The sequence below is a fragment of the Branchiostoma floridae genome, chromosome 7, assembly GCF_000003815.2.
Source record: "Branchiostoma floridae strain S238N-H82 chromosome 7, Bfl_VNyyK, whole genome shotgun sequence".
NCBI classification, from domain to species: domain Eukaryota; kingdom Metazoa; phylum Chordata; class Leptocardii; order Amphioxiformes; family Branchiostomatidae; genus Branchiostoma; species Branchiostoma floridae.
The window spans coordinates 2,049,842-2,076,752 of NC_049985.1; the positions used below are offsets into that span (position 1 = coordinate 2,049,842).

At 43.5% G+C, this 26,911-nt stretch overlaps 2 protein-coding genes and 1 long non-coding RNA gene across 4 annotated transcripts in view; 1 reads left to right on the top strand and 2 right to left on the bottom strand.

Annotated features, from left to right (window-relative positions):
- Positions 1–125: 125 nt before the first annotated feature.
- On the bottom strand, positions 126–1,826 carry LOC118418924. Its single transcript, XR_004831559.1, has 2 exons — positions 1,665–1,826; positions 126–751 (listed from the first exon to the last, which is right to left on the bottom strand). It is a non-coding gene; the product is annotated as an uncharacterized LOC118418924 (long non-coding RNA).
- A 575-nt stretch (positions 1,827–2,401) lies between these two features.
- On the bottom strand, positions 2,402–11,833 carry LOC118419278 (zinc finger HIT domain-containing protein 2-like). The gene is made up of 10 exons (XM_035825626.1): positions 11,711–11,833; positions 10,363–10,441; positions 9,969–10,039; positions 8,758–8,882; positions 7,981–8,108; positions 7,374–7,505; positions 7,187–7,230; positions 6,202–6,271; positions 5,777–5,869; positions 2,402–2,581 (listed from the first exon to the last, which is right to left on the bottom strand). Exons 1-10 carry the CDS (start codon positions 11,824–11,826, stop codon positions 2,402–2,404), a joined length of 1,038 nt encoding a protein of 345 aa, XP_035681519.1. The 5' UTR covers positions 11,827–11,833.
- An 885-nt stretch (positions 11,834–12,718) lies between these two features.
- LOC118418914 (carbohydrate sulfotransferase 14-like) overlaps positions 12,719–26,911 on the top strand; it is a 30,334-nt gene continuing 16,141 nt past the window's right edge. The window contains exon 1 of one of the 2 annotated variants that reach the window (XM_035825057.1): positions 12,719–12,736. The gene's annotated coding sequence lies outside the window, so the exon portion shown is untranslated. Of the gene's footprint in view, positions 12,737–14,253; positions 14,399–26,911 lie in introns of those variants that run through there. The other variant, XM_035825056.1, reaches the window with a different exon arrangement.

The following is a 26,911-nucleotide window of genomic DNA, read 5'->3' on the forward strand; positions in this document are numbered from 1 at the left end:
TTTGACTTTATTCAGATTGTAGACAATACAATTACACGTGAGTCACTGACTTCTGTGAACATTTGAAGATTTACAGTATAGTCCGTACTCGTAATATGATATTAGCTAAAGAAATTGTCTTTTTTTATACAGGAACATTAGAATAGCCTGGCTTAGCATTACATGCATGGCAGTGGAAGTGGTGGACATAATGTGTAAAGTGGCTACTGTCATGAAAGGTACTTCTGATATAGCTTGTACTTGTATTCATTTTGTATGCATTTTGTCCTTTGTTTTACATGATTTAGGTACTTAGACAATATCTCTCTGCAGCTCCTACATGTACAAACTGCACTCAATCTGTAATCTTTACATATATTATACATGTTAGTCTATCTGCAAGTATTATATACTAGAATGTGTTGGACATTAGGTATATGATAAAATATGGTGAAAAATAAATAAATAGTTCAGGAAGCTTACTACTACATTTGTGTAACTTGTACGTGTATGAACCTTTCTGTGCACTCTTTGCTTTGTTAGATGTAGAAGAAAAAATGTTACTGTATTTGTACAGCATCCTGCAATATACATGTACATTGAGGGAAGCTTTTATTTACAAGCAATGTTATCTTAAGCAAAGTCCATCTGTGTCAGGAGAGTTCCTGAATGAGTGGTTTGTCCTCCTTCCTGGTCGGCTTGGATCCTCCCCAAACCTTCTCCAGCTCCGATTTTGTCTTCTCATGCTGGGAATGCTCTCTGCTGAGGGAGGCTGGAATATATAAACAGGGGACATAGTAAATACATGCATGTATACAATGTGTGTACCATACCATATACCTATCTAGCTTGTGTAGGTGACAAAGTAAAGCACAAACTGTAACAGAACAAAATGTGAAGATTCTGCACATTCATAAACGATAAAATACAAGAGAACTGGATGAACAATCATTGATAAAAGCTTGTGGTAAAATTGACTGTTCTACATGTACAATGTACTAAGTACTTAGAAAGTATCTCCCTCAGAAATAAAACTAAAATTGGTCTTTCACACACAACCTGGTATGATCGTTTTTCTGTTAGGACCATATTTCCATTTTTCTTGTATACTACAAAAGTGAAACTTGATTACTTTTTATTGAATCATTAAGGTCTGATTGTATTGTACCAAATTTTTGCTGATTTTAGTTTTGGCATCGAAACATTTATCATTGTGTTGAACATCTAACTGACTATGTGTCTATCATAGAAGCCATTATACGAAAATGAAGGTAATGTGACATGCAAAAAAAAGCAGTTAGTTACTCAAGCAACTGGATCTGATTTTGGAAATGTTCTGTGTCACTGATGAAAGACATCGGATAGTGTCTGAAACTTCTGTCGGTTTCCAAAATCATATCCAGTTGCTTGAGTAACTGCTCTTTGGCATAAACGCCAATCTTTCAGTGAGATACTGTAAATGCATTTAAGTTCGCGGGCATCTAATTTTGTGGTAGCGGGAAAAAGAACTTTTCGCTGTGGTTTTAAGTTCGCGGTAGCACCATGCACTGTAGTCTCTTAGTGCCATGGAAAGATGTTCGTGGTGGTTTTAAGTTCGCGGTGAAGCGGCCACTGCGAAAACCGCAAACATTATACACCCGCGAAAGTTTCTGCAATTACAGTATATAATAAAGGTGAAAGTGTACCATATTCCTGACTACAGTCCATGGCCAGAGGAGTCAGCTGGTGCCCATACTCCCCACACCAGGCCAGGAGGAACTCACACTTTTTCTTACACAGGAACAACTTCTGTCTCAGCTCAGGACTTGGGCCACCTTCTTCCGTTTGGCCGCTACTGCTTGTGTCTTAAAGGAAGCAGGAAAAGGAGCAAGATGTCAGCAAGTTTAATTCCTTGGTGGTGATTATAAAAGTGCCAATCTCCTTTCCAATAGCCCTTGGGCCACACAACTTGCATTGGTGCACTCGTATAGCAAGAGGCTAGTCCACAAGTAATGGTGTGTATTCAAGACTCTACACTCTGAAATGATGGGTGCTGAACAGAGAAAGCACCATGTAATATTTTACAGTCTTTCAGGTATCACTCAGCAAGGGATCAAACTCATGACTCAAACTATCAAATACAAGGTGAACACACAGCTCACTTGGCCATTGCACTGGTCAGCATTAAGCAGGTGAATTGTTTTTAATTATATCTACTGGTGTGGATATAATATATAAGTGCCCATACACGTAAATTCCAACTCACCTATAAATACTGTACATAAGGCCGATTTTCTCTAACAAGACCAGTCGAAGAAAAGCTCTTCAGTGAGCTGAACTGGTTTGAGATCACTTTGACTGTACCAAAGACAATATTTTCTAACAACTAGCTAGAGCCCTATGCAGCTCAAAGTAGGACTTAATGTTAAAGTAGTCATAAAGGTTATATCAAAAGCATACCTTTATCCACTTTTCTCCTGGCCACCGAGAAAAGATGATGAAGATCTGACAGTGCAGCTTGAACAAACTGCAAACTGTCCTCCTTACTGGGACCAATCAAAACGCAGGACACATCTTTCACCACCAGTGACTGGAAGGATGGGGTGTTGGCCAATGACGGGTCCTGAAAGAAAAATTGGTCCAGAATTCTCTATATAATGTATGTTGCATGGTATGTTTGATGGTCAAAGCAAGATGTTAAGTCTGTAAGCAACTACTGCATCTTAACAATGCAAAAGGCCACAACATAGTTCTCTATCGATATTGCTCAGCAAGTTTGATGATCAAACTTTCTGCATTTATTTTTAGGTCTGGATTTACATGTAGTTATTAGTTGTAACAGCTAGATCCATCTTTCACAGGGAAGTGACCATTATCCGACGAACCTAGCGGATTACAGAGACAACAACAACAACAACGGGAAGTACAATGTACATGTAACTGAACAAGTTTTACACCCCTTATTTAGGTTTGTTTTTCTGTATCAGTATAGTTGGTGCAATCACAACACATGTACACCAGCTTTGCTGACAGACAGCAAAGCAGCAGCTGATTATTTTACACTGAACTAATAGCATAACTGTCACACCTAACCTTAGCAAATCTAGCTGCAAGTGTTGTTTAAATATGATGAGGTGGCTCCTACAATTTTTAGAGCGAGAGCCGAGAGGCGAGGTTATCTTAACCTGCAAGTTGTGATGGTGATGATACTTTCGTATTTAAAACAAAACAAAAAAAGAGTTCAGAGACCTCATACCTGAATAAAATATTCATTTTTTAGTAAATTTCTTCTTTTATCTTCTCTCATTGATTATGCAAATTCTGCTGTAGTAAGCATAAATATATTTTAAATGATGGTCTTCTCTACAAAAAAATACATTGGACATGTTTAGTCAATTCACACAGCAAGTCAACCCTGCCACAGCAAGTCGACCCTGCCACAGCAAGTCAACCCTGCACACAGCAAGTCGACCCTGCCACAGCAAGTCGACCCTGCAGGCAGCAAGTCGACCCTGCACACAGCAAGTCAACCCTGCACATAGCAAGTCGACCCTGCACCCAGCAAGTCGACCCTGCACCCAGCAAGTCGACCCTGCACCCAGCAAGTCGACCCTGCACCCAGCAAGTCGACCCTGCACCCAGCAAGTCGACCCTGCACCCAGCAAGTCGACCCTGCACCCAGCAAGTCGACGATGCAGGCAGCAAGTCGACCCTGCCACAGCAAGTCAACCTGCACACAGCAAGTCAACCTTGCAGACAGCAAGTCAACCTGCAGGCAGCAAGTCAACCCTGCAGACAGCAAGTCAACCCTGCAGACAGAAGTCAACCCTGCAGACAGCAAGTCAACCCTGCAGACAGCAAGTCAACCCTGAAGACAGAAGTCAACCCTGCAGACAGCAAGTCAACCCTGCAGACAGCAAGTCAACCCTGCAGACAGAAGTCAACCCTGCAGACAGAAGTCAACCCTGCAGACAGAAGTCAACCCTGCAGACAGAAGTCAACCCTGCAGACAGAAGTCAACCCTGCAGACAGGAGTCAACCCTGCAGACAGAAGTCAACCTGCAGACAGAAGTCAACCCTGCAGACAGAAGTCAACCCTGCAGACAGAAGTCAACCTGCAGACAGAAGTCAAGCCTGCAGACAGAAGTCAACCTGCAGACAGCAAGTCAACCCTGCAGACAGCAAGTCAACCTGCAGACAGAAGTCAACCCTGCAGACAGAAGTCAACCCTGCAGACAGAAGTCAACCCTGCAGACAGAAGTCAACCCTGCAGACAGAAGTCAACCCTGCAGACAGAAGTCAACCCTGCAGTCAGAAGTCAACCTGCAGACAGAAGTCAACCCTGCAGACAGAAGTCAACCCTGCAGACAGAAGTCAACCTTGCAGACAGCAAGTCAACCCTGCAGACAGAAGTCAACCCTGCAGACAGAAGTCAACCCTGCAGACAGAAGTCAACCTGCAGACAGAAGTCAACCTGCAGACAGAAGTCAACCCTGCAGACAGAAGTCAACCCTGCAGACAGAAGTCAACCCTGCAGACAGAAGTCAACCTGCAGACACCAAGTCAACCCTACATGCAGCAAGTCAACCCTGCAGACAGAAGTCAACCCTGCAGACAGCAAGTCAACCCTGCAGACAGAAGTCAACCCTGCAGACAGCAAGTCAACCCTGCAGACAGCAAGTCAACCCTGCAGACAGAAGTCAACCCTGCAGACAGCAAGTCAACCCTGCAGGCAGCAAGTCAACCCTGCAGACATCAACTCAATCCTGCAGACAGCAAGTCAACCCTGCAGACAGAAGTCAACCCTGCAGACAGAAGTCAACCCTACATGCAGCAAGTCAACCCTGCAGACAGCAAGTCAACCCTGCAGGCAGCAAGTCAACCCTGCAGACATCAACTCAATCCTGCAGACAGCAAGTCAACCCTGCAGACAGAAGTCAACCCTGCAGACAGAAGTCAACCCTACATGCAGCAAGTCAACCCTGCAGACAGAAGTCAACCCTGCAGACAGCAAGTCAACCCTGCAGACAGAAGTCAACCCTGCAGACAGCAAGTCAACCCTGCAGACACCAAGTCAACCCTACATGCAGCAAGTCAACCCTGCACACAGCAAGTCAACCCTGCATACAGCAAGTCAACCCTGCAGACAGAAGTCAACCCTGCAGACAGCAAGTCAACCCTGCAGGCAGCAAGTCAACCCTGCAGACATCAACTCAATCCTGCAGACAGCAAGTCAACCCTGCAGACAGCAAGTCAACCCTGCATGCAGCAAGTCAACCCTGCAGGCAGCAAGTCAACCCTGCAGACAGAAGTCAACCCTGCAGACAGCAAGTCAACCCTGCAGGCAGCAAGTCAACCCTGCAGACAGCAAGTCAACCCTGCAGACAGCAAGTCAACCCTTGTCAGGAATCCTACGTAGGTGAAACTAGCCGTGCTCTCAGAACCAGGTTTCTAGAGCATAGACGGCCCAGCTCAGTCAAAACATCGGAGGTGGCACAACACATCCATATAGAATCTCCGGGACACTCTGTGGATTTCGATTCCGAACAGGATTACTTTCTCAGGGGAGTGAAAGAGGCTATTTACATCAGAGCCCATCAACCTTCCCTCAACCGAGACGGGGGCCGATACCGACTGTCAAGCACCTTTGACCCTTTACTGACGTCACACGTCATACGTTCCGGAAGTGCGACTTAGGTCTTGGGTCATTACAACTTGAGAAGGATCACAGCCCGGTTCAAAGCTTGTTGGTTTATTTTTGTGTACGGATACAAAGTCTTTAAAAAATCGTATCGTTATGCTTGTAAGGATGCCTGACCTGATTTGACCTGGCTATGGCTGCGTGTAAAGCCTCCCCTGCACTGCTGAAACTGGTGTTCTCCGTAAAGACTGGGCACAGCTGTAGCACTTCCTGCAGAACAGGAGGGTTTAGATTGGTTAACTAACATTGGTCCCCCATTGCATAAACATCCATGAATTTAAATTTGGGTATCCTCAAATCTTCACATATTGCAATAACAGCTAATTACTTGCCAGATGTAGCAGCAATTCCTGTTTTGTGGACAGGTCCTACATAATATGGATGGAATGTTGAGAGTCAAGAAATGAAATGTTCACCTATTGTGACAACAGCTACATTGTGCTGCCACAATGGCTTGCTACATATTGCAATACTAGTAATACATGTCTTGTGTGTGTGTTTGTGGGCATAATAATAGCAACATACTATTAATATTTTGTTACCTGTGCTGCTTGTCTTGACATGGTGAAGTGTTCTCCATTATGCAGCCTGACAACATAAGCATAGCAGTAGCTGGGAGTATGTTAGTCAAGGGAAACATACCTAGCTGGGAAGGTGGGAGTCATAGGACAACTTATGTTCAGTTTCACTCACAGATCTGTCTACACAACTATAAAACAATACTGAAGACATGTATGGATTTATAGAAGTGCTTATATATACATATACATATAGTATACATGTACATCATGTGAATGTTGGAAGATAAACATTTTTGATGCAGGGCAGTCTTCAAGACCCATCCTTCCATCCCGGGAGGGAAATTTGCTTGTTGGGACGGAAAATAATTTTACCCCATGGCATCCATCCAAAGAGGACATGAAACTGTTGTAAATGTACTTTCATAAGCTTCAACTTACATATTTTACTATGATAATCAGGAGTGACGATGCCATGGTCCGCTGGATATGTTCTAGAAAACTCTTGGCCACCCTGTCTACTGAGCAGCTAAGAACCAGGCTTGGGGTTCATAGCGTACAGGACACAGTAAGATTCAACAGACTGCGCTGGTACGGCCACATCCAAAGAATGGATGAGGAGAAGTGGCCCAGGAAGATCATGGAATTCAGCATAGAGGGAAAGAACCCTCGTGGTCGACCACGAAAGAGATGGATGGACAACATAAAGGAAGACATCAACTTCCTCAACCTACACAGTGTCAACCCAAGTGACAGAGGACGATGGAGAGCTGCCATCAGGCCCCCTCATCTATGTGCAAGCACGTCTAACCCCCACAGGATGGGGAACAACAGACGTTAAAACGGATAGAGAGAGATAATCAACAAAATGGGCTCCCAAACAATGAGTAGGACAGATAAAAATTTTAAGCTGGAGACAGCCCTTTTTAGATGTACAGTCAGCACGCAGCAATGAGTATTTGGTATCTGCCATTATTACAGGATCTCTCACAGTGGCAAGAAAGGATACAGTATATTCACAATGTTGTACTTTATACACTCAGATGGCTGACCCTGTAGAAGATACAAGAAGATAAGTAAGGTAACAACAAAAATACAAGAAAAAAGATAGAAAAACAAATCAATTGACATGCAATTTTCATATCATATAGCTAGCACCAAATTTCAAGTTGGATGAGCATCAAATGTGGCCTTACCTTAAGTAAGGAAGACAATACAGGTATCTTTGACAGCAAAGGGGGAGGGGGGCTTGTCTTGGTTCTGCTTTCTGTCTCTTCTCTTACTGTGTCCTGCTCAGACCCAACTTCCTCAATCAAGGCCGCACGTTCCTGTTCATAACAAGAAATCATCAAAGGGTCATGTACACCTGTTGTACATTTAGTTCTTTAGAAGGTTCCAAAAGGTAAGACTTGCATACTGTACACTATATGACAGTATATGTTTGATTACCTGGCCTATTCATGCTAAAAATGTTAAAGATAAAAATGGTAATAATGCTTCTCAGCACTTATAGGAAAGAGTATGAAAGTTGAACACAAAGTGCTACCAGTGGGCTAGCTCCCTGCTATAGTATTACCTGTGCTAGTTAAGCTGTGTGGCCCAAGGGATGAGAAAACTGAGATGGGCACCACCCTATAGTCTATGTGGTGTGGGAAGGACTTTGGCCTGTTTTATTCCAATAGTCCTGTGGAGTCTTATCTAAAAAGTACAGTGTAATTCTATCTATTGCCAAATCACTCTGATACCATGATACTCTCGAGTTTGGTTTGATTCCTGTAATGCAGTGCATGATGGGATACGTACATGCGACAGGCTCCACCAGGGAGTCCACATCTCCAGCATTTCTCCCAGCATGCCTTTCTCCACCACTGCCTGGAACTCTGCTCTCTCCTGGGCGGTCAGCTGATCCCAAACGGCCTCTGTGTCTCTGTCTACACATTACAATTTAACTGTCAACAGCAATATTCTGAAATTCAGTATGGTAACTTTGTTTTGTTGTTGTTGGCATCCATCTGTCTAGGAAGACAATGACAGGCAGACAGGTACTCGCTGTCATGAGTTTGCCAGCCTGGCCTGCATGTGACTTTTTAAGGTGAAGGTGGGTTGTGCACTTCCTTCTCCACCCTCTCGTCTACTGGAGCAGTAATTCAAAAAGGGACAAGAAACATGTATCTCAACAGCATCCACTGTCTTTTGTCAGTAGTTGATCTGACCAGAATCTGTCCAACAGGTATTGAAGCATTCAGTTTACAAAACGTATCCAGTTGCTTCAGTAACTTTTGTACAGATATTGAGTAACTCAATACCTGGATGTGCAACCTTAATTGACATTGGCATATAACATGTATCATCATCATATCCGATCATTGGGCTACTTGCCTGAACCAAGTCAGCTATGCTTCTCCAAGTGTCTCTGTCTGTTCTGTGTCTGTATCTGTGTCTATATAGCAAGTATAACCACTCTTTGGCATACACCAGCTTCCTTAGTTTCTGACAAACATCCCAAACAAGTTGCCAGTACTTGCCACTATGAGTTTGTCAGCTTTATGACAAGACTTTGTGAAACAGCTGAAAGCTCACCCAGGTCCAGCCCCTGCAATCTGTCCTCCAGAGTCTCCTCCTCCTCCCCATCTTCTCCCTCCTCCTCCTCCTGCTCATCCTCTAATCTCTTCAGCATCTCCAGAACCTTCTGTTTCTCTTCATGGCTGTATGTGAGGGAAAATGCCACACAGTCTATTCTTCATTTTTTCGTGCACCACTACCTGCCGCACTAGCCGCACCTTGTCTCCCAGGACGCAATGTGCCAAGAGGCAATTTGTCCCGTATCATGTAGAAGTAGAGGAAGTAGAAATTGGATCAGGGTTGTAGCCAGCACCCGTCCTTCTGTCCTTTGACGAAATTTTGCAGCTCGGGACAGAAAAGAATTTTGCCTATTCCGTCCTCTGTGACGGACAAAAATTAATATGTACAGATAATAATACTGTACATCTATCTCTCTGGTGTAAATATTCACCAAAATACATGCTGTTGAACAGCTTAGTCTACCAGCAAAATTTACACCTCAAAATTCAGGAAATAGGGTCTGGCTTTCAAAATTTTCTGGGGAACATTCCCAGGCACCCCCCGCGACCTCTTGCACCTTGGTTGCTTGATAGGATTCAAAATCAAGGGGACGGAAAATGATTTCAGGCTGGCTACAACCCTGAGTCTGATCATTTCACTTCCCTGGGTATCATCCTCTGCACTTTTTGCTGGCTACCATGGTAAGCAGGTGATCAGTGACAGCCAGCAAAGAATATGGAGGGATGGTACCCAGGCTATCATTTCACAGTTAAGGTAGCCTGTCAAAAATTCTTAGTCTGGTGATGCCACTTCAATACAAATCCTGACAGTTACAACATCTCTGTTTCATCTTAATAACTGGTAATTCTTGTCAGAGCTAAAACATCATTATTTCTTTTACATTACAACAACACACAAATGAATTAAACTGGACTATTATCCAGGGCTCGAAATTCATTTTTGGGACAGCTTAGAAAATTGGGTGCACCAAAGAATTTTTGGGTGCACCACTTAAATTTAAGTAGAATGTCAGAAAAATCTAATAATAAAACTTAATTACAAGCTATCAAATTCTTAAACAAGTACAATGACAGACATTTTTATTATCTTTCTAACACTTAGATGTCAAGAATATGATGTATACAAGTATACTTTGATATCTTTACATACATACAAGCCTATGAAAATATTTGGGTGCACCCTGTGCTATCTCAGATACATCTCCATACCTTCCCCTCTGCTGTTTCAGCTCCTCAATGATGTGTTCCTTGTAGAACTGCTCTGAACATCCAACATGTTTCTGTTGAAAACAAACGTGGAAAACCTCATAAACAGTTCTGTCAAATTGTCAGGAAGTAGGATCCAAGTACAATAATGAAAAGTTCATTAATCACATACTAGTACTTCACAAAATATGATGTTTTGACTTGAGCGCACATCTAGAAACATTTCCAATGATGTGTAGGCTCAAAGCACTGTTGGACAAAAGCAATAGTGTTTGTTAGCATGAACTTGAACCCACCCACCTACATGCAGCAAGTCTAGTAAAATGCTATACTCTATGTTAAAGGACAACAATAACAAACCACAGCACCCACACTTGACATCATATTATTTCCTCACCTCTGATCTGTAGCAAGCCAAGGAGCAATACGCCACGTTACACCTGGGGCAAGTATACCTGGAGTACTGCTTTAGGCACCTGAAAAATAAGACGGAAAACTGTAGATTGCAGGCATTGCTCTATATACAGTGGCGGCGGCACCATGGGGGCAGTGGGGGCGGCCGCCCCCACAAAAAATAGGTCGTGGGGGCGTCGCCCCCACGATGAAATAAGCTGAAACACTCAAAATCAAGCTGAAACCCTGTTGTATATTTTCACTAATGGAAATTTCATCAAATCTCGCTAGTCTGCTGGCAAAACTTGGCCCTGAAAATGCAGGAAATGACGTTTCAGAGGGTCTAGATTTCCAAATTTCAAAGGACCTCCCTTGTGAGGATTCGCGCCGTCGGCACTGGACATGGTGGGAAAATGCTACCGGAGCGTCGTCCCCCACGACATTTTTCTAGTAGAAATTTCATTATCAAACTTAGATTTGTTTACAAGCAAAATGTTCCCCTCAAATGCAGGAAATGGCATTCAAAGTGTCCTGATTTAAAAATTTCTCCAAAACTCCCTTGCGGCGGCTTGCGTCCTCGGGGCTCACGACGACGTAGTGCAAAATATGTTGGTGCGTGGGTCGTCGCCCTCAAAAATCTTTTTCTCTACTAGAAGTTTAATCAAATTCAGCTTAGTCTGTCTGTAAAATTTGTCCCTCAAAATACAGGAAATGGCGTTTCAGAGGGTCTAGATTTCAAAAATTTCCAGAACCTACCTTGCAACGGCTCGTACCTTCGCCGCTCGAGATGGTGAAAATATGTTGGGGGTGTCGCCCTGAATAACTAAAGCTAAAACTATGTGTATTTTTGATAGAAATGTCATTGAAGTTAGCTTAGTCTGGCAGTAAAATTTGCCCCTCAAAATACAGGAAATAGCGTTTCAGAGGGTTTACATTTGAAATTTTTCCGGGGGTGCATGCCCCCGAACCCCCCTAGAAGGGTCGCGCCTCCGGCGCGACGACTCGGGCCTTCGGCCCTCGATTTAGTGATATGAGAAATTTTCGCCCCCACAACTAAAAAATGGTGCCGCCGCCTCTGATATACATGCAGGCATGAGATGTCCTTTCCAAAAAACTCATCAACAAATAGCAGTAACGTTATACACTTAAAACCTGGCCTAAAATCAAGACTTCATCACAGTCAGCTCTTCCTCTATCTACACTGAAACTAAAACGTGTCTTCGACGTTTCGTCATTATGCCCCCCTCCCCACTTGTCATAAATTCAAAGTACGACATCTTGAATTTAGGCAGGGAAAGCAATGAACCTGATTCGTAATATCAACACCAAATGTATATGGGGGATCTACCTACAGTTTGCATAACGACTGATCCTCAGCAGACTTGAAGACTTGGTCTGGAGGAGGAAAACTTCCTTCGAGTCGGATTTCTTCCGAACTGGGCGCCGCCATGTTGGATTTGCAGTGCATGCTGGGAGTTTAGCAGACGACGTTTGGCGCTCTTACTTCCGTCGTCTGCTGGGCGGCTTCCTTCTGGCCTCTGGAAACTGGACACTCATTTCGTAGTGAGAAGAACGAAAGTGTAGGCACTATGACATCACGTAACTCGGAACACTTCGAATTACGCCAAAAGTGTCGACGTCCATAATGTTAACATGCTAATGTTATTATTTTGAGATGCTGTTTCTTGTTCTGCAGTGTAAAATAGCCATGCCCGTTGCAGATAACGTTATAGTAGTTAGTGATGTTAGTTACGTAGGAACCTAGAGATATAACGTTAGAAATGTTACATACAATGCTGCTGTTTTGGCTCTTGTTACACTAAATGTTTCAATGTATCAGTTTGTGACTTTTGTTACTTTGCCAATCCAGCGAAATAATCACCAACTCATCTGTCATTTTTGACACCATGGTCCTTGATCTAAGGGAAAATGAAAAGAAAAAGTTGAAGAGGGGACTAAAGTAAAGAGTCAGAAACATTCGACCAGAAAAAAAAAACACATAGCGTTTCACGCTTCAAGAATCGAGAACATGTGGCTTCCGACAGGACCCCATTGGACCCTCCATCAAACACAATTTACAGGAGTTAACTTGAACATGACCTTGATCAAAATTGGCTTACCCTCTCTCCCAGTCTGAACAAAAAACACACCAGACAGCACTTTGCGGCGCGAAACAGCTCCGAAGTCGATCACAAAATGTAATTTACTACCGTCACGTCCCACGACATGGCGATCCGCCAATACTAACCCGATATCGCGATCGAAAATCTAATTTCATGGTGCACGACTTTGGCCGTGACCCGCCTAGTCGTAATTCGTTAGGCAGTTCTCATTCTGAAGCCGCTGGCCGAACGCCATCGAACGAAAGAACGAACAAGGTAATTTCTGATCAGTCTTAATTTATCTTTGACCGGGACAACACAGGGTGACTTTGGTTACACCCCTTTCCACCAATAAGTATCTCTGTGATATTTTGCCTGTGACCCTTACCTCTTCCCTCATGACCTCAATGAAAAGCAGCCTGCTGGCTGATTTCAGCTTCTCATCAATAGATAAAGGTTCAAACAAACAAACTAGAGCCTAAAACCAGCGACCTAAGAATTGACTTATATATCGCTCAACAAATTTCATAGAGAGAATTTCTTCATATTTTGTGTCATTTTTAAGTTCAGAAATCGTACTTGTAGATCGGAAATCATACTAAAATGTTGAAATCAAATTTTGAACGCTTTATATGGTCAGTCAGCGAGTCCAGTGAAGAGGGGCCTTAGAAGGTTGGAAATGTATCACTCGTCATCGGGTCATTTTCAAGTGTACATGACAACGCCAGCGGTCCGGATAGCACAGTTGGGTTATAGATAGCACAAACGATGAGCTCTGGTCACGGATGAACACGAGTGTGGTTTTGTTTGGAAATTGGTAAGTTATATTTTGACGTTGTTAACATATTGTTGCATGCATTTCTTGAAGCCTGGTGCCATCCTAGTTTGTTTTCCGCGGCTCCCGTACCCAGAGCTAACCAACTTTTCTCCAGGGGTGAGTGGAGGGGCGCCTGTAAACTAGATAGAATGACGCCCTGGTTTTAAATCCGCTATGTGTTGAAAGACAAACAAAATTGACACGCACTATAGATCCCATGCGAACAGAGTCATGTTCAGGTTCCTCTGCGTTTGAACTTTGTCGGGTACTATCGTAGTGAACTGGGGTCCTCTTACATGTATTTACATCACATCTTTTCAAATTACATTACGTATATTTGTATATGTAGGTCAGCAAGAGTGCGGTAAGTATCACATTGCAAATTCAACAATGTACGATAGGATATCGTTCTAGGGAGAGGGGCAACGTTTCAACGGCATGTCATTCATTCATTTATCCATCACCCGACCATTTTTGAACGGGCGTATTCTCCAAGCAGAGGTTGGGTCGTGGGCATTACTAGTGGACGTATAAATCCAGGCCACTACTCACGGCGACCCAACATCTGCTTGGAGGATAGTGCAGGTGTGTACTGTACCTGTTACCTAATCCCCACATAGGTGTGCAGTATTACCTGTGCCCAGGTGATCTGACAGATGATACTCTACGCTACAGTGGGGGGCATTCTTCCTTTGCAGGGACCGTAATGACACAGACCTAGTCTCTATCAGATTAACATTGACTATAGGGAGAATAATTCTATTACACAGGAGTACTTGGCTACTGTCATGCTTTGTTTGCTCACCATGCTACTGTAGGATAACATTTACCCGACCCTTTCCACGTATTGACTCTCCTGTCTAACTACTTACTCTTACAACCTATTTGCCGATCTCTACTATCGATATAGGATATACGATATATATCTCTACTATAGATACAGCTAACCCCACCCCCACCCCATAGGAAGACCGGCCATTCATGTACTAGTGTTGACAACCCCAAGCTATGACGAGTCCTAGCAACACGTGACGTCATCACTGGACGTACGACAGTGGCCCGAAAGCTACACGTTCAACGCTCCCGGCGGTGGACTTATGAGTTGGACATAAACATTAAAGGTGAGTACAGTACAAAGATGTTGCCATCATGAGACTTTGCGTCCCTGTCCCATACGTCATATGACGTGTTTACGACAGAAAACTGTTTACACTCTTTGGACAGTCGTGATTTAATGCGTCCTTGACTGAAATGGCTGTAACATTACATCCCTCCGGATAGCGGGATAGACCGTTAACGTTCTGTCATATAGACTTAATTAAACATCTTACGATAAACACAACCTCTACCTGGCTCCACATGTCACTGGAAAAATAGTAGAAATTGGCCAAGTAGACAGATCATAACATGCCAGAGGGGTTAGCTGGCCAGGGAGTACAGATTGCGTAGCTAACTCCCCCTGGCATGTTATCCGTCTATTTGGCCACTTTCTACTATTTCTCTAGCGACCGGCGGAGCCTGGTAGAGACTAGAGAGACTACGCATTTATTTCGGTCTTTTATTTGTACTCTTCCCCTACGCAACGGGGCACCTGTCGTGTCACTTCTGAGTTTATTACTGCTAAAGGCGGGCCGTAGTCACGAATTTTTCTCCATTGACACTAGTCACTAGTGTGGTGGTATTTAGTAAGACCTGGAGCACAGCCATGTCTTTGTGAAGCGGGTATGTGGATAGATCTGTCTCGTGGTAGCAGGGGAATTGGACATTTGTACGTGCGACGCCTCCGCGACTTTCTGGAATGTTTCAGAGCTTGGGTAGTGATGCTTCACCAAAACACGATGTGCAGCCAGGCTGTTGTGGGTTTCATTCTCTTTCGCTAAGGATCCCTGAACTTTGTGGATTTAAGAAGATCTAAGAAGGTAGAAGGTAAGACTAGGTATCGAACGGTTGTTGTTGCTGTCTTTGTTTGACGTCTGTTATTTCGCTAGACGTGGTCTCTTGTACCAATCGACCGTGTACTACAGTTAACTTGATAACCAGAACACGATATGTACAACGTATAGTCGGGTAACGTTGTGGGTTTTCGGGCGTGTCGACCCATGTCATGACCATACCATCCCCAACTTACTCTCTACGTTCTTTAATGCCTTTAATGAAAACCCATGTAACTCTGTTTAAGTTTCCCGTATGAAGCTTCATGCTGGGTAAGACTAGAGTTCTTATTAGTCTCTACCGGACTGACTACGCTAGCTATTAAAGGAGAATAATTTGCCAGGAGCTCGAGAGTTTTGCTACCAGAGGAGTTGGTCGGCCGCGTAAACATGAACCCTATGGCGTGGACTGACTCCCCTGGCAAATTTCGCGCTTTTTTCGAAACTCTACGATCCCCGCACCCTCGTAGAATGGCCTGGTGGAGGCTAAGTTCTTTGTACCATGGTTCTTCCGTCTTTTTGTAAACCTTAATGCTTTCAGAAGGCGCTAAACTTCAGTTTTTAATTGCTTGGCCTGTCTACAGTGTACGTACGTGTGTTTGCGCCTGTCTAGCTCGATCTGTTTTCCCTATCCACAAACTGACGGCTGGGTGCGAGGGGGCTGAGTTTGTCCAAGCCCGGCTCCCTGATATTTGCGTGTTGTGCGTGGTGGAGGCTACGTTCTTATGACCGTGGTTCTTTCGTCTTCTTCAATAAACCTTATTGCTTCCAGAAGGCGTTAGTTTTTTATTACTTGGCCTGTATACAGTGTACGTGTTTGCCCCTGTCTTGCTAGATCTGTTCAAGTCCCCTATCCACAAACTGACGGGCGGGTGCTTCGAAGGGCCCGAGTTTGTCCAAGCCCAGCTCCCTGATATTTGCGAGTTGTTGCGCTCGTGTTTGCCCACACGTTGTCCAAGCCCAGGCAGCTCCCTGATATTTGCGTGTTGTTGCGCTCCTGTTTGCCCACACGTGTTCACTATCCCAACGATCTGTAAGGGGTGAAATATTTAACGGCGTTCTTTGGTATGACACCTGAGCACACGGACGGTATTTGCTCGACTTTTGGACAGGCAGTGATATAGGGCAGAAACCAAAGAGTGGTGCGGCTTAAAAACATGGGCATTAGGATGTGCATGATTTTCTTTGAATAACAGGTCAGTGCTGTCTTGTCTTTTCTTTCACGTCTTTAGAATAAACTAGAGTGGATACTACAGAGCTGACTGAAGTCGAATTTGTCGTAGACTTTAGAGAAGAACATATGTACTTTTCGTTGTCGGAAGAGTTTCCATGTCATCCCAAATTCTTTCTACATGACGTTTCATTCTCTTGTCATGTTTTGCATTGTGGGCAGTCTTACAGTGTAAGCGGTGCCCTTTAGCAAGACACGTCATTTGCTCGAATTGGGGCGAAGCAGTGATATAGTCATGGGGTCGAGGGGGTCCAGATATCTCCAAATATCTAGAGTGTCAGGATATGCACTAGATACATCGTTGAGCTATTGTCAGAACCTGAGTTTCTTTGTCTTGCTTGATCATAGATTAAAGTAGATTACAGTTATACGACAAATGGTTTTAAGGAGCAGATCTTTAAATCGGTCGATGCTCTCAGGTGTCATTGCCCAAGATCTAGCCCGAGATGATACTTTGGCTTTGCCAGAAGTCGTTTTTCAACTTTGAATAGATTTGAGAGAATATTGCAAATATAGTAATCGCCTGAGCGGTGTACGTTTTCCGTACGTTTCTGTAAAACCTTTCGTTGCCACATTTTAAACACTGTCGACAGTTTTTCAGCGCTGTGTAAACATAGACGCAATCCCTGTGGTCAGTCCGGGGATCCAAGAGTGGCCACAACTGACCCGTAGCGGTCTTTGGACCGTCACAAAGGTCCTGACACAGTTAAACACTGGTTCTAAAGTGAAGGATGAATAGCCTAGGCGGTGCACCCAAGGGTTCGGAAGGGTTCAAAGAGGTTAGATTTTCTTTGTAGTATCTAAGCGCTTCATTACCTTCGCTAGAATTAAGGTTATATTTTCGCATTTTGGCTCCCTAGCGGCTTGCTATGGTACTGCAGCGGAACTTCCGGATCTGATACCTCGAGTTGTGGACCTTCTACTGTCATGATTTTTGAGTGGTAGATAGCTCTTTGGGTAGAGAGTGGTTTATGCTTGGACCCCCTAGTTCCAAATATTTCTTTATATCTGCTCCTTAGTCTAGCTCCGAAAACGTCACATTGCGTTTGATTCAGCTTGATACGCGTCGGATAAGTACTAGTATTTCATATGTTTCGTGGCCGGCTTGCACATGTGTGATACTTAGCGCAAATTTTATGATATGAAAGAGTACTTAAAAATAAAACAGATTACGCAAGAGTACTAAACAAATAACACTAAATACCAGCCATATAGTCTCATTTGAAAAAGCCGTCACTGTAGTGTGTTGACGATGTTCTGTGAAGACCTTCGGTTCCAAAGAACGGGTCCTTGATACTGTAGGCTGCCCTGAAAAGACTGTTCACACAGTAAACACAAGGATAACAGAGACAGGGTAAGCCTTGCTAAGGCAAACCTTAGGAACCACATACCAGACGGCTGTGCCTACATAGTACACGACATTTGGTACGTCTTCTTGACTTAATTCTAACCGCCTAGCAATGTCAAACATGTACGCGTTTTGTCTAAGAATAATGCTAATTTCTTCATCAATGTTTTGAGACCCCCTAATTAGGCAGTGCTTGTGACTTGACTTGTACATTTTCCATATTCTGTGCTTACAGATTTCCAGTGTCGAACCATTTTTGTCAGAGACTTCGACTTCGACATAAGTCAGAGAATAATGTTAATTACTTTAACGCTTTGTGTGACATTGAGACCCCCTAGTTAAGCATCATAGTGCTTGACTTGTACATTTTCCATTTTCTGTGGCTGCAGATTTTCAGTGTCGAACCAGTTTCAGAGAAAAATTTTAACAATATTTTATATAGAATTTTGTTAATTACCTCAACGCTTTGTGTGAAATTGAGACCGTTAATTAAGCATTGATTAACTTGTATATTTTCTATTTTCTGTGTTCGGGTTTCGTCCTTGAAGAATGGTGGTAAACATAGGTTATACTTATAGACGAAACACATGGTTGGCCCTGTGTGTACGTTGTCGCCGCCTGACCCAGCGACCCGCGACCGCGGAACCCGTGGAGCTGTCACGTTCAATACACGTCAGGATAGGGACTGGGGGAGGGGGCAGTCTCCAAGCAAATGTGGAAAGGTTTTGCGGAGTAGCAAAAGCCTTTGCGAAACATTGCGGAATCGGAGGATTGAGAAACGTTACGATTGTCTTTGCATCTGCTTGGAAATTATAGGAAGTGGTAGCCTGACAGTGACAGGGGATGGGTGAATCTCCGAGCAGATGTGGAAAGGCAAAACCGTAAAGTTTTTCTAGCCTCCGGATTTGCGGAGCAGCTAGCCTTTGCCAAACTTTGCTGTGTAGAATCGGGAGCTTGCGAAACGTTAAGTTTTATCTTTCTACGTCTGCTTGGAGATTAGGGAGTGGGTAGCCTGCCAGTACCACCCAGGAATGTTTGGGCAACACAAAAGTTTATTGTACGGATGGCATCTTCTGCGTACCGCAAAGCTAGGGTAGGGACCGGGGATGGGTGAACCTCCAAGCAGACGTGGAAAGGCAAAATCGTGAAGTTTCTCTAGCTTCAGGTTTCGCCAGAGCGGCAAGCTTTTGCCCCGTGGGAGCGGGAGCTTGTGAAATGTTTCGATTTTGCCTTTCCACATCTGCTTGGGGATAAGGGAGTGGTGGACTGACTTACCGGGCATCTGGAATGTTTGGGCGACACAAAAGTTTATTGTACGGATGATATCTTCTCCATACCGTAAAGCTAGGATAGGGACTGAGGAGCGGGCAATCTCCTAGCAGACGTGGAAAGGCAAACCATACGTTTTCTGGCCTCCGGTTTTGCGGAGCGGCAAGCGTTTGTCGAACTTTGTTCTTTGTTTTGGAGCTTAATTCGGAGATGTTAATGTTAACGTTAATCTGGAGATATTGTACAACGCTCGTTCACCTCTATCCGCGGTGTAGCCTATATCCGTTGTTTTCAAAACGGGATATTTAGAGATATCAAGTCGACGGGCCGTGGTTTTAAAACTGCAACGTTTTGAAAATTTTGTCAAAACGTTTGTCAAAACGCATGATAAATATAAACTTGTCAGTGCTACTCATGTGTCTAAAATGAGGGAATCTACTTTCTATATAACTAAATAGAGTATTTCTATCATTGACATACATATCGCAATCAACAGTGAAGTGCACTTCATCTTCTACCATGTTTGAGGTACAAAATTGGCAGACTCTTTGTTCTAAAGGAGTGCGGTTGTGCCTTCCTGAATTCGCAGATAAATGGTGAGCTAGCGTTACGTTTTTTTTGGAGGCGCGCGCATTTAACCCGACCCCCAGCCATCACCAAATACGCAGAAGACAATGTCGCCTCCTACATCTGCTCGGAGATACCATACCGCTGAGTTGATGTTATCGTCGGTGAGAGATGATCTCTGGGTCGGGATGCAGGCGGAGAATTTCTGTCTTTGGCTGCATGTTCGCCAACACCTGGACCAACAGTCACCGCCACAGAGACTTGATTAAGACCCTCGGATTACAAAGAAACGAAAAATCCAAAAGCAAACTGGGTCAAAGCGGGAAGGCTGTACCTGGGCTGCGCACATATAGCAGTCAAGACAGCAGTGAATATTTTTAAAGTAAGTGTGTGTTCAAAAATTCGCATTTTCCGAGATGCAAGTACCCTAAGAACAGTGTGTCCATCTTCACAAGATAGCTTTAAACAAGGCTTGCAGGCAGATGTGCAAAGGTTAGGTGTGACAGGTCGTTCAGTGTAATATAGCCAGCTGTAAAGCTAGTGTGTTACGATAGTGTGGTGTGGTTCAATACAGATGCAGAATATAGTCAGATTAAAGTTTTCTCTGGCTCCCAGTCATCTGTTTTTACCTCGTTCCAACCTCTTGCATGGTCTTTTTATAAGATATCCAAGAACCAAGGAAATACACTATTGTGGCCTTACCTACACTATTAGCACACGAAGTTGCAAAATCCTCAATCAGTGGATATAGCCAGATTCGAGTTTTCGCTGGCTCCTAGTCCCTTGTTTTTGTCTTGTCCGATCGGCTTGCTTGAGTTTTGGGTAAAACGTCAGATGACCAAGGGAATGAATTGGTGTTGCCTTACCTACACCATTGCGTGAAAAGCTGTATATCTGGCTTCCCATCGGTCCCGAGTTACTGCAGTGTCTTATCTTGGACTTCTTCAGTCTCAGGTGCTATATCTTCACGACGGCGGGCAGACTTATTGGCGCGTCTGTATATCTATCTATGGACGAATGGGATCAACGTCTTTGAAGAAATGACGGGAATCGATTTGAAGAAGTGTGGAGTTTTCTCAGGACTTCGTTAACGAGCTGTTGAGGTCTTTAAGGTCTCAACAGCGGGATTGAAGAGTGAGTGTGTTGCAGTGCGATGGACTTCTTTTCTTATAAATCTTCATTCACACCGATATACAGACATGAACCGACGCCTTCAGAGAAATCAAAGCATCGAGCAAAAGTTCTATATTTTTTCTATAAGACTTCGTTAGGGAGCTGTAGACCTCTAATGTCTTAAGTCTGTGATTGAAGGGTGAGCACACTGCAGTGCGGTAAACTTCTTTCTTATACATCTTGATATCACACCGGCTGTCAGACGCACTGACGTGTCTCTAAATTTGCCTCTGGGGAGATGACGGGATCGGTTTGAAGAAATGTGGGTTTTTCTTAAGACTTCGATAGCGAGCTGCCGAGGTCTCTAAGGTCTCAAGGCCGGGATTGAAGAATGAATATACTGCAGTGCAATGGGCGTCTTTCTTATAAATCTTCATTCCCACCGGCAGACGTCAGAGAGACCTATTGACTCTTCTGTATATCTATGGACCATTTTCCTGCGATGAATTGATCTCAAGAAGATTGTTCTTCTCTCAAGACTTCGTTAAAGAGCTGCTGAGGTCTCTAAGGTCTCAGCAGTGGGATTTAAGAGTGAGTATGTTGCAGTGTGGTAGACCATTCTTACAAATCTTCATTCACACCGGCGGACAGACTTAATAACTCATTATATATCTATGAACCGACGTCGCAAGAGAAATCAAATCACAGCATAGACTTGAAGTAAGACGTTTTTCTTCTTTAGGGATCTGCCGACCTATAAGGTCTTAAGTCTTTGATTTAAGACTGAGCACTGCAGCAGTGAGACAGATCAGCAGACTTATAAACTTAGAATTAAAAGAGCATTCTTATAAATCTTATTTCACGCCGGCAGACAGACGTACTGACGCGTGTCTATGAACCGGCGTCTCCAGAGAGAAATCCAGCATCGATTTGAAGATTTTTTTTCGTTAGGGATCTACCGACCTCTGAGGTCTCAAGAGTGTGATTGAAGAGTCAGCATGTCGCTGTGTGTCAGACTTCATTTTTATAAATCTTCATTTTGACAGCAGCCGACAGACATACTGACGCGTAACAGTGTTTATCTGTCTTCTATGGACCAACTCCTTTGGAGGAATGACGGAATCGAAGGTTCTTTTCTCCAAACTTCGTTAAGGAACTGCCGATCCCTGAGGTCTCAAGAGCACACTTGGAGAGTGAGCATGTGTGGTAGACTTCTTTCTTATAAACCTCAGTTCTCACCTGCGGACAGACCTGCTAATGCGTCAGTAGTAAATCTATGGAGCTTTCCTTGGGAGAAATGAAGGAATTGATCTCAAGAAGATTGGTCTTTTCTCAAGACTTCGTTTAAGAGCTGCTGAGGTCTCTAAGGTCGTGAAGAGCGGCCCTGAAGAGTGGGTGTGCTGCAGTGTTGTAGACTTCATTCTTATAAATCTTAATTCTCGCCGGAGGACAGACCTACTGACACGTCAGTAAATCTATGGACCAACTCAGGTTCAGAATGTAGCACTAAACCTCAGCATATCAGTGCACATCAGTTAGCTGCCTAGTGTCCACATTGTACTGTCCATATCTGCTTTACATAATCTGCATAAAGTCAAGTATGTTGCCGTTTTTAAGACCTCTTTCTTATCTTATAAATCTTATCATCACACCGAAGGACAGACCGATTGATTAGTCAGTAAATCTCTGGACCAACGCCTCTGGTGAAATGTCAGGATCGATATGAAGGACAGTTGATGAGGCTAGGCTATCGACCTACTGGAAGAACACTAAGAAACAGTCAGAACATCTCAGTGCCATTTGCCAGAACGAAAAGACTGAAGCAGTCTTTCGTGCACTGTGCCCTCAGACTGTATAACAATGCTGCATAGCACATAGCGTGTATGTTTAACGTTTTGACTATGATTGTTTAGCAAATTTATTGTACAGCTCCCCCTGCCTATGTACTTTTGAGGAATGATAATAAAAGGTTATAAAAGTAAAAAAGACCTCTGCTCCAGGTCTCAAGAGCAGGCTCGAAAAGAGAGAGTACGTTGCAGTAATGGGCCGTCTGGTTAGGCTCAGACGATAGCACTAAATCCGTCAGGTAGTCCACAATATTCTCCAAGCAAATCTGGAAGCTCGGCTCCGGCTGTTGAACAAGAAGTTGAACATATGTGACTGGGCTGTAAAACAGTAACTTACGTGGTCCAAATGAAATATTTGCCCAGTATAACAACAGACCAGAAGTGGTAGCCTTCATCAAGACGCATGCACCAATTATCTCTTAACCGGGGCGGGGGCGATATACACTTCCAACAACCTTTGACCCATTGCTGACGTCATATGTGCATATAAAGTCTTGTGTCAAGAGCAATTGACACAAATAATTGAAGAGGACTGATCGATTCAGTCGGCAATTCCGTTAAGAACAGTTGAATTGCACAATGTTTTCTTGCCCTGTTGTTATAGGGTTTATTTGGTTTCCCGGAAGACAACGTAGTTTCCCTGTGTACATTGCACGTTAGACACCCTATGACCTACATCTCCGTCCCAACCTGATGAAACCATTCACGAATCACGATTGACAGAAATAGAGATAAGTGAGCATTAACCCAGATAACGATTGATAATGGTTTTTATTTGATTAATGTCGACACTTTGCAAATTGCACCTTACATGCCTACAAACGGTTATAATTGCCTTGATATTATAACGATACAACGAACGGATTGCATGATTTGCATGGGGATATTCTTGATGAACGTTTACTTCTGTTGAAATCACCGCAACGCACGTGTAAAGCCCGGAGGTGATTCGCACCAAATGGCTGGTGTTCAATGAAATTGTATGTTTCATTTGGCTTTCGAAAAGAGGGATGGCGCGTTTTTTACTGAAGCGTGCGAAGCGGAACTTACTGTTAATCGCGAAACTTTTGCGGTGGTTCTATTTTCACTGTGACTTCTATCCACCGCGAATTCATGACGAGGCGAATATGGCTCCCGTGAATGATTACGGTGCTATAGTGTTGGCAGTCAAACCTGTCCCAGCATTAGACAGGACACTTCTCTGGGCTGACCCGTAATCATTACGTGTCATGTACGCTGTAGCGTATACAGTATACGGTCCAACTGGTTAACTTCGAATTATTGCACACGCCGGCTAATTGCAAGAAATACACAGTCAAATGGATGTGCAATTAAACGGCTTCTGCTGCACTACACAAATGTTTCAATCGCGAAATTAAAACAATGCGAAAAGTACCGCGAAATTAAACTTTCGCGATTCACAGTATGCCATCCCTCTGTATATTATCTGTTGATTGGTTCTGATGTATGCCATAAGATAGTCCCCCTCCGGACCTGGAGGAAAAAGTATTGATCTCTGAATCGTGCCTGACATTTCCCGGTGCAAATGAAGACAGATAACAGTTTCCCCGCCTGGAGGCAAGGCACTGTACGGTAATTGCTGATTTAGAGACAAGAAGAGAGATTCAGAGAGAATGCCAAGTGCTTCGTTCGTTCTGCACAACCGATAAATTGTCTTTAGGCGCAACGCACAAGTTTTGTGTGTTGTGTGGCGCAACATACAAGTTTTTTTTCGATCAGAGGACTGATCGAAAGCTTGTTGGTAAGCGCTTTATGTGTATGTATGTGTATGTAAGCGCTTTATTTTGTGTACGGACATAGAGTTTAAAATTGTAGTATAATGTTGTCTACTGTCTGTCAGTGAACTTACATTCAAGTTTTGTACAAACTTTGTACAAGCTTGGTAACAGTAGACGGTAAGGTTTGGTTTTCTTCGAGTAGAGGTTGGGTCGCTGAGCTAGAGATAGTAGTCGTTGGGATTTTTACTGAGGGAAGCGAGCCAGTGAAAATCACAACTACTATCTCCGCGACCCAACCTCTGCTTCAAGCTTTGTAGAATAAGGATTGGTCCACTCACTCCGGGATGGACCCCTACTCTTCGATAAGTGTGGTGGGATTTTTAACATGTTGGAGGGGGCGTGTTGGACGTGTACAGTGTAGCAGTCCTCAAACACGGGACCTCTAGCTTTACGTCCCTAACGGAAGCTAAGTACTGATTTTGTTTTTCAACTGAGTCGAGTGAGAAAGTAGGATGTGATGTTAAGTGCCTTTCCCAAGGACACAACTTTGTGATCCGATACTGAGTCAGGTGCCAGCTGGATCACGTGTCCGACGTTGTGGGTCATTCCTCACGAAGAAGGCCATATTGGGATTGTAGGAAAGTCGAAGACTGGCCTTTTTGCTGTGTTGAATCGAAGTCAAGTCTGACATATCATCCTCTTTATTTTATTATATGAGTGATGTCATTAATGTCATCTATTAGCTAGGGTGATGTGACCGACTGGTTTCCGATGTAACAGTCCAAACTATACTCCAGGTATACTCCTGTACCCGGGTGTCGATTTTGTTCAGGGTATGCTTTGTACCGTTACACGGGCAGCTGTGTTTGGAGTGTTGGGATCGGTCACCACTCTGACTCAATGGTGAAAGGGAGGTCTGTGTGTGAAGTAGTCATCGGAGCTCAACTTCTAGCCGGGTATACATAATGCCGGGTTCAAGTTCGAGTCAAGACTGAGGACTGGTCCTTCGTCTTTCGTTGTCTCAAAAAGAAGCCAAACCCCCAGCATTTCGACCAGAGTAGTCACATGCATATTGCATATCCATTATTTTCATGTTGCGTCACTTACGTGTCATGTAACGTTAGCCTTTGGGCTAGAATTTGCAACTAGAAAGGCCGACATTTGCTTGAGAGCAAATGCAGCATATTTCAGCCATCTCCCTCCCCATGCAACAACAGACTATTCCAAAATCACCCATGTGCAAGAATCGAACACTTTTGTTTAAAAGTCACTTCCACTAATGACACTTAATGACACCCAAAAATGAATCTTACAAAATTCCTAGTGCAAGAATGGACTCTTCCAGTGCACCCCATGTGAATTTGCACAATAGACCAGTCCAGAAATACTCTCACTGAAAACATGGTCAAGGTTGAACTAAGCAAAAAAGGCATGAAAAGGTAAAATAGACCAGTCCAAAAACACTTCCACTAAAAATGGAATATTGAATTATCACCTTTCTAAAACTAAATTTGAAAACATCCCCATGCAAGAATGGACTCTTTTTGCGATGCCCCTATGTAAAGTGGTGCAGTCCAAAAATACATCCGCTAAAATTGGACTTGGACGTAATCACCAAAGTCCCAAAAATGGATTTTAAAAATCCCCCCATGTAAGGATCGACTCTTCCAGCACAACCTATGTAAAATTGCAAAGTTGACCAGTCAAAAAATAACCACACTGAAACACTTTGACATATCAAATCACCAAAGTCCATAAACAAATTTTTAAAAAATGCCCCCCTCCATGCAAGAATGGACTCTTCCAGTACACCCCATGTAAAATTGCAAAATAGTCCAGTTCAAAAATACTCCCATTGAGAGACATTATATAATCAACAGTCCAAAGATGAATTTAAAAAATATGTACCCCCTCCGTGCCAGAATGGACTCATCCAGATAACACCGGGCTCACTGATTGGCTGCCAATCCCCTTCGGGATGTTGACTCAGGCTACGTGATTGGTTGCCTCTTTAATCAACCTTGAGGTCGTTGACCCTCTGGCCAGTGGAGAATTACTAAAAAAGTACCCAAATATATCATTTTGAAGTGGTTTATGCCAGAAATTGTACATGGGTCATTTGAATGAATATCTAGTGCACCTATTTACCAAAATGTAGGTCATTTGGTTACAAGACCAGGGAACAGGAGCCAAAAGCGTACGTTTTTGGTCAAACAATGGCCAAAAAATTCCAAAATTAAGCATTTTGTTGTACCGTATGCCAAAGGTGTCAATGAATTCATGTGTGCATATGTAGACGGCACTCCTATACCAAATTTCAGGTCATCTGGTTGTAAAATGGGGGTATAGGAGCCAAAAAATGTCATTTCTGGGGCAAAAAATGCAAAAAAAACCCCCAAAATTAAGCATTTTGCTGTACCGTATGCCGAAATTGTTTTTGGAATTTTGTGGGCATATGATCAAGGCACCTCTGTACCAAATTTTAGGTCATTCGGCTGTAACACCAGGGAACAGGGGGGCAAAATGTACATAAAAATTGCAAAAAACATGAATAAAATCATTTTAAAGGAAGATATGAAAAAAATGAGA